Below are 8,525 nucleotides of genomic sequence, written 5' to 3' on the forward strand. Positions count from 1 at the left end.
TGTACTGTGGCGCTGGGCTGACGGCCCTCCTGGGCAGTGGGGCTGGGCTGACGACCACCCTGCCGGGAGAGACAGGAGTGGCTGGGGCATCCACCGACACCGAAACTGCAGGTAGCGCACGAATTCCCAGAACTCCAGCGTCTCCAACTGCGCCATCTCTTCCTGCGGCACTGGATCATCCAGCCCGCCATTGAAGTGGTCTTTAAGGGCCGCATCATTGTAGCCCAAGCCCTCGGCCAGAGACCAGAACACTCGAGCCACGGCACCCACTTCATTGCCCTTTTGACGGAGGGCGGTTAACTGCAGATACTTGGTCCGCCTCTCCGCCATCTTGGCTGGGGAACGAAAAAATGACATACCGCTGGTTCCTACGTTGACGGAGTCCTTCTGTCACGTTATGTGTTGCGGGAAACACAGGAGAAGGAACCAATTGCAGTAAGCCGTTTATTAAAGGGGTACTCCAATAGGGTAAACAGTCCAGGCAGGGTCAAAACCAGAAGATCAAAACATAAACACAAACAAGACACGAACGCAAGGCAAGGCAAGATAAGGATGACGGGCATGAAACTGGAACATTTAAACAAGGACTCCGTAACACAGACTAAGACAGACTGGGTATTTATACACAGAAGGATAATGGGGAAACAGGAGACAGGTGGGGGAAACAATCAATTACGTAACAAGGAGGAAGGTGACCATATAAGGAAACAGGAAGTGCTCTGGGGCAGACACCGTGAGAAGGAGGACATCTAGTGGAACCCCGGGGGACAACATCCCAGACACTGTGACAGTAGATGTGTACTTGTAAATTAACTTATCGTCAGCAGACTATCTGTAGGGAGACCATCAAAATAAAGTGTTACCAGGAAACGGAAATGCTTTAACATTGAATTTTAATAGTGTATAAATCACTTTTATTGAAAGTGATTGTTCACGTTATTGTTTACATTTAACAGTGTCTCCTGATTCAATTCCCCAATCCTGCAAGCATTCTGAAACCAACCTGAATCTGTTTGTCATTCAGTTGCCCATGTTCATACCGATAGATGGAGGAGCCAGGGTTGGAGGCATCAGAGATGGCAGAAATAATGAAAAGGACTTTCTGTCCTTCAAACGGCTTTTTTATGCCTTTGAAGAGATTGGCGTTAAATTGAATCTTTGCCACGAGATCTGAATCTTTAAACCACTTGCTGATAGATCCCACTGGATACATGCTGTGCTCCCCATCTAGCTCTTTAAACCGGTCAGTTGTCACATACTCCTTCAGGGCTGAAAGATACGGATCTTCATACTTCAGCGATGTGAAGGTAAAGCACAACACTCCAAGGAAATTAGGATTAACAAGGATGCTGTTGAGACCATTTGAGTCTTCAATTCGGACCCCTTCCAGTGACTTGGTGGCAGAACTCAAGATGTTAAGTTCATACTTTGCATCACTTAACCACTGGTTCAGCTTGTCAGCACTGAATGGAGAGCTCCTGTGGATCTTCAGGATGTCTTCCAGAGACTTCTCCTCCATCTCTCCTCCTCGAACAGCAGACAAGACCCTTCCAACTGCTTTCTGTAGCATTGCCTTGTACATGCTAAATGAGTCCTGAAAAGAGTGCAGCCTCTCTCTAATGTCTCTGAAACTATTAACCAATGTGTGTCCTGACAGGTTATTAAATGTCCTCTCTGCCTCTCTCAACTCCTCAATTATAGCTTCAATACTTGTTGCCACACTTGCACTGATTTCTCTCTCTACCCGAGCTGCTGTTGCATTCAGAAGATGAAGAGGATAGAGCCAGACTTTTATTGGGACTGCATTCTGTGGATCCTTCAGCAGAGCGGGGAGCTGCTTGTATGTCTGAAGGGCCTCCATGTATGTGGTGGGGTTCTGCTCAAGGCGGACATCACCGTAAAATCTGCAGGTGATCTTCTCAGCCATGTTATTATCATATTCAGTGATTTTAAAAGCTGCATTTCCCTCACCAGATAATTTAGGGATGTTGTTTACCATGACATTTAGGTTTCCCTCTATCTGCTGCTTGTTTTCCTCTTCTGATAGTGTGCAATCAAACACCATGGATGCCTGAGCACCGTACAGCACAGCAATGACCACATGAGTAGCAGTTTTCTGCTCAAACACCTCAGGGTGGGTGAACTTGCTCAGATGGCTCATAGTGAGCTCTTCATATCTTGAGGTTTCACTGTAAAACATTGTAACTCTGGACTGTTGGTTTGAGGATTTGGTGTCCTGCAGGAACCTGCCAGATCCTCCCACCTCCACAAGCCCCCCCAAGAAACTGGCCTTCAGAGAGGCGCTTACATCCAGGAGACTGGACTTACTAGAAATAGAATCAGTGCTGCTGAAATCCAGATTTGTATGGGACTTTGGACGACTGTTCAGATTTTCACTCAGCAATTTCTTATCCCACAGAGTAACACCTGAAATCAGAAGTGGCTTTAACAGTTACTGTATTTAGTGACTTTGGTTAACTTGCAGGTGTTTAGTATTTATACAAAATGACAGATAAGTGTTTATTCAACATCTTTTGAAACGTGGATTGAAGGAGAAGTTTATTGAGGGTGGTGCAGCACCTGGAATGAAGGAATCGCTGCGGTAGTCATACAGTGTACCAGGAAACAGAGGTCTTCCTAGGGCTGCTACTTTCACTGATGCTGATGGCACAGCTGTTGAAAAAAAACAAAACAAAAACAAAACAAATCAAAGATTACATTTAGAACAGATAATATATATATATATATATATATATATATATTTAAGACAAACAAATAATTTGCAGTATTTCCCATTTTGATATTTTTAGGTCAAACCGTTCTTGTCTGTGCATATGTATGAAACCTTGTCTGCTAAATGAAGCCAGGTTGTAATGTCACACTAGTAATTTTAGGGCATAAGAAATGATTTTTCACAGGTTGTCATGATTCTGCCCTCGTGTCCTTGATTTCTCTCTAGTCTTGATGCAGGATCATGACAGGCCCGTGTTTTGTGTGCAAGAACATGGCCTGGTCGTTGGGCCATGTGCTTGTGTTGTCTCGTTACCTTGCCCAGCCCCCCTTGTTATCCTAGTTTTGTCATTATTGCTTTACCTGTGTCACCTGTTATGTCTTCATTAGTCTCCCTATTTCTATCACCTTGTGTTCACTGTATTGTGCGGTTCATTGTTACACTTTGAAGAGACGTTGTATAACCTGTGTTTGTTTATCTGTAGTTAGAGTTCTTGTGTGAAGAGTTTTTGTTAATTGTTTGGTCCTAGTCTTGTTAAGGTATTTGTCTTTGCCCTAGTCATGGTTTTCCCCCTCGTGGGTTTTGTTTTCCCCTCTTTTCAATAATAAACCCTGTGTGTCGTGCATCCTGTCTGCGCCTGAGTTCATCCCTAACCTCCACGTGACAAGGAAAAACTTTCATTATGTCATCTTGATGATAAAAGATGCAGCAGGACTAATTTAATAGTCTGAGTCTGTTTTTGCAGGAGGTACAGTATATTAAACCTCACAGTCGTGTTTGGTCAGATCAATGTCCTTGTGATGTTACTGGGTCCTATTCACGTCTTACCTCGAGCCTTTAAAATTCGTCTGGCTCCTCTCAGAATTTCTGCAGTTGAACTCCCAATCTCATCAGCTTTGGGTTGTAACATTCCCTGTATTTAAATAAATAGTTCATTAAATCTTCCACAGGTTTTTAAAAATCTCTAATCCATCAAAAGACATCTGAGCTGAGATGAGGGAATGTATTTACCTCTGCATTTACCACAGCAAGATATGCCAGACAAAGACATGCACATATGTAGATGTAGTTCTGCTGCTTTAGGTACATCAAGAGTGATGCCATCTTAGAGAAGTTAATGAAGAGACCTGTTGGAATAAAAGTGAATGGAGAAGAACCTCAGTGCTAACAGTTGTCAGTGCTTTTGAGAGAAAAAGAGTTCATTCAGAAACATTTAATACATAAACTTCCCAGCTAATCATTGATCTGTTTGCCATGACACATTTGTTGTGTGGGAATATATATATATATATATATATATATATATATATATATATATATATTCCCTTTTTTTGGAGGATCTGTGAAAATTAGATAAGATAAATCATAAGAATTATGAAAGATAAGATTTAATCCCTTCTGTGCTTGAGGTTTCAGTAAGCAAAAGTGTAAGGCTTGTGTCATATGTTGGTGTCGACTGAGGTTTCATGAAAAAAAAAAAAAATTACAAAACATATTAAACAATACAAATTACTTCATTTAATGAATTCTCTCAACAGTTTACATTTCCTAATAAAAAAGATGGTTAATTCATTTAAAACTGGTAATCCAAATACATTCTTTCCTTTTTAGTGAAGTTTTTGAATTGTAATAGAAAGATGTCTCTAAATCCCCAGAGATCCGCTTGAGCTCTAAACGGCACATTCACACTAACATTAGCTGTTCATATTCTTTCAAAATAATTGTGTGTGTTCTTGGTAAGTAAAGAGATGAAATCTTCTGGTAATGTCATGGGATTTCTGTACTGATATTTATAATAAAAAAAAAAACTGCCCCTTTGCCCTCTTGGACCCAGACTCATCACAACGCAATATTGTGAGGTCAGAGTCATGTTTGTTCCCCCAAAATGGCAGAGAAGTGAAAGGTTAATATGTGAAGTTAAAACAGATTATAATAGTTACTGGAGCTTTCAGTGGGACTGCATGGGTTTAACAGTCAGATGGGACCAAAAAAAAAAAACACCAAACTGTTTGAGTTAAAGTAAAAGCATTCTTTGTTTTAGGACGTGATTTCACCAAGTACAAAATGTTCCTGGATCAACATTCCAATCAACCAATCAGAATTGAGATATAGCTTTTCAAGAAAAATCTGTTTTAGGCCTAATCAAAGTTAGGTGCTTCTACACCCATGTTAATCAGCTATCATTTTCCACTGATTTTAGGAATAAATTATGGCTAAGGTTAGGTTTACGGGTAGGTATTGGGTTAAGTTTATCTTTTTGGACTATAATGTTAATCCAGTATCATCAAAAGATGCTGATCCAGGAACATATCTTACTTGGTAAATAATTACGACGACCGCATTTGACATTCCCATCTTCAGTGAATTTGCAGAAAATCCTATTTGCAAGTTTGTTTTGCAGTTAATATGTAGCTGATTTTGTGCTTATTATTGAACTTGTTTTCTGTGGCAATGAATAGTTTTGCAGAGCAATGCACTTTTGTCATCAGACTATAATGTAAAAACTCACTTATGTTTGCACTTGGATGGACCTGGAACAGGTTTAGATAACCACTTGGTTTTACTCAGTCTGCTGTTTGTTATGGGAAATGCATTAATTCTCACCTGAAGCAGAGATAAAACGAAAGCCAAACAGAGAAAAAAAAATATATGAAAGAAAGAAAGAAAGAAAGAAAGAAAGAAAGAAAGAAAAAGAAATAAAGAAAGAAAGAAAGAAAGAAAATACAGATATCCAGCAGCAGAGGGAGGGAAATGTACAGCTCTAAACTTGTGATATTTCTTCTTCTTCTTCTTCTTCTTCTTCTTCTTCTTCTTCTTCTTCTTCTTCTTATTATTATTATTAATTTTAATTAAATAACATTATCTTCAGTAAAACTTTACGTTAAGGGTACACAAATTACCATGAATTAATGCATAAATGAATGTGTGAATACTTCAAGCATTAATATCTCATGAATTATCAGAACTAACATGAGCTCATAGTCTTTCATTCATGACTTGATGGATGAACAACACCTTAATTAAGAGTACATAATCATGATTTATGATTTATTACACGTGATCATGATGTTATCTTTGTTCACAAAAAACAAGATCTTTACTATCCATTGTGATTAAAGCTATGCTTATGGTACATGATTAAAAAAAGCATCGTATATTGAGTGCACTTTGTTGTTCTTTGAGCTCTAGCGTCCAGATCCTCTGCATCCTCTGCACAAAAATACATGCTTTGCATATCTTTTTAAGTATTTAAAAAGCCATTCAATACTTGCATACTTCAGAGGCTGTTTAAAGGCTGCATGCTTACAGCCACATCCAAAAAGTGTGCATTAAAATGCTCACTTGCGATTAACATGTTGATGTATTTTTTGTACTTGGTTGAGCTTAAGTGGCCAAATACACACCAAATGACGTCAAAATGGCCATCGCCCTCCTGTTTGTCTTAAGTAAATGTAAACAGTTGAGAAAGAAAACGAAAACGTCTTTTAGGCGTTAGAGTTTGTTATTTCAAATGTAGATATAATGCAAGCATGGCCGGGTTTGAAAATACTGGGGTGAGGTTAAAGAGATACTCCACACCAAAATGAAAATGTTGGAATTATTCACTAACCCCCATGTCATTCCAAACTTGAAAAGCTTTTTTATTTTGTCACAATTTAAAATATCCTGGATGAAAATGGGGAGGCTTGTGACTGTCCCATAAACTTCCAAGTAAATAACAGTGTCAAGGTGCAGGAAAGTATGAAAGTGGTATTCAGAATACTCCATCTGTCATCAGACGTGCAATCTGGGTTACTGTATATGAAGTGACAGAAACACTTTTTGTAAGGGGAGAAAACAAAAACAATGTTTTCTTTCAAATCAAAGCTAAATACACGTAGAAATCCTTGTGGTGCGGTTGACACAGAAGATCATACACATCATACGGTGATATGGAGAGACAAAGAGGAGACCGTTGACAAAGGAATTATTGAAAAATGATAACCCCACATACTCATTAAACACTTTCAAGCACTATAACAACCCCAAATACTCATTAACACTTCAAAACACTATAATAACCCCACATACTCATTAACAGTTTACAACACTACAATAAGCCCGCATACTCATTAACACTTTAAAACACTATTATAACCCCGCATAGTCATTAAACACTTTAAAACACTATAATAACCCAACGTACTCATTAACACTTTAAAACACTATAATAACCCCACATACTAATTAACCACTTTAAAACACTATAATAACCCACATACTCATTAAACACTTTAAAACACTATAATAACCCCACATACTCATTAAACACTTTAAAACACTATAAAAACCCCACATACTCATTAACATTTTAAAACACTATAATAACCCCATACTCATTAACATTTTAAAACACTATAATAACCCCACATACTCATTAACACTTTAAAAGTCTATAAATACCCGACATACTCATTAACCACTTTAAAACACTATAATAACCCCACATACTCATTAACCACTTTAAAACACTATAATAACCCCACATACTCATTAACCGCTTTAAAACACTATAATAACCCCACATACTCATTAACCACTTTAAAACACTATAATAACCCCACATACTCATTAACCGCTTTAAAACACTATAATAACCCCACATACTCATTAACACTTTAAAGCACTTTAATAACCACACATACTCATTAACACTTTAAAACACTTTAATAACCACACATACTCATTAACACTTTAAAACACTATAATAACCCCACATACTCATTAACCACTTTAAAACACTAAAATAACTCCACATGCTCATTAACCACATTAAAACACTATAATAAACCCACATACTCATTAAACACTTTAAAACACTATAATAAATCCACACACTCATTAAACACTTTAAAAACACTATAATAACCCCACATGCTCATTAAACAATTTAAAACACTATAATAACCCAACATACTCATAAACACTTTAAAGGGGGGGGGTGAAATGCTCGTTTTCACTCAATATCCTGTTAATTTTGAGTACCTATAGAGTAGTACTGCATCCTTCATAACTCCAAAAAGTCTTTAGTTTTATTATATTCATAAGAGAAAGATAGTCTCTACCGATTTTTCCCGGAAAAACACGACCGGCTGGAGGCGTGACGTGTGGGCGGAGCTAAAGAATCACGAGCGCCAGTAGGCTTTTGCGTTGAGAGCATGTGGAAGCTGTGACATTACCGTGAGGGAAAAACAATCATCCAAAACAAACCATGGCTTAAAGTCAGATTCAACCGTTTATTTATGATCCAGAATCAGATCCCGAGGCTGAAATTGAACGAGAGCAGCAGCAGCAGCAACGACTCGCTCTGAGCGGGGCTCGAACCCAGGTCTCCGGCATGGGAGGCAGACGCACTTACAAGCAGGAAGATATTTTAAGCAGTTTTACTCACCGCCTGCGGTTCCAACACACGATCGTGACCCTTTTTCGTTGGGATTGCATTATCCTTAAGAAATAAACGATACACAAATCCGTCGTCAAACTGGGCCTTGTTTGTAAAACAAGCATATTCGAAATGCAGGGAACAAACAAAAACACTTGCACAACTCCTTTGATGCTCTGTAAAAATAAACTCCATCCACTGGTCCCTTAATGCTGTTTTTTTTTTGGTAATCTGTGCAGGGTTGTCTTGCCCTGGCAACCAAAAACACACTTCTTTTGTGACTTTTCGCGACGCTCTCGCTCTGATCAGTAAAATGTCTGTGCTCAGCCTCGCTATACGGGAGCGTGTGCTCTTCCGGCAGAAGTTCCCTTA

General features: G+C 38.7%; 1 protein-coding gene across 1 annotated transcript; it reads right to left on the minus strand.

The window, feature by feature from the left end:
- Positions 1-967: 967 nt before the first annotated feature.
- Positions 968-3,889, minus strand: LOC113080971 (neoverrucotoxin subunit alpha-like). The gene is made up of 4 exons (XM_026253043.1): positions 3,713-3,889; positions 3,560-3,644; positions 2,581-2,673; positions 968-2,427 (listed from the first exon to the last, which is right to left on the minus strand). Exons 1-4 carry the CDS (start codon positions 3,833-3,835, stop codon positions 968-970), a joined length of 1,761 nt encoding a protein of 586 aa, XP_026108828.1. The 5' UTR covers positions 3,836-3,889.
- Between the last annotated feature and the right edge of the window lie 4,636 nt (positions 3,890-8,525).

The sequence above is a fragment of the Carassius auratus genome, unplaced genomic scaffold, assembly GCF_003368295.1.
Source record: "Carassius auratus strain Wakin unplaced genomic scaffold, ASM336829v1 scaf_tig00032671, whole genome shotgun sequence".
In the NCBI taxonomy this organism is placed as follows: domain Eukaryota; kingdom Metazoa; phylum Chordata; class Actinopteri; order Cypriniformes; family Cyprinidae; genus Carassius; species Carassius auratus.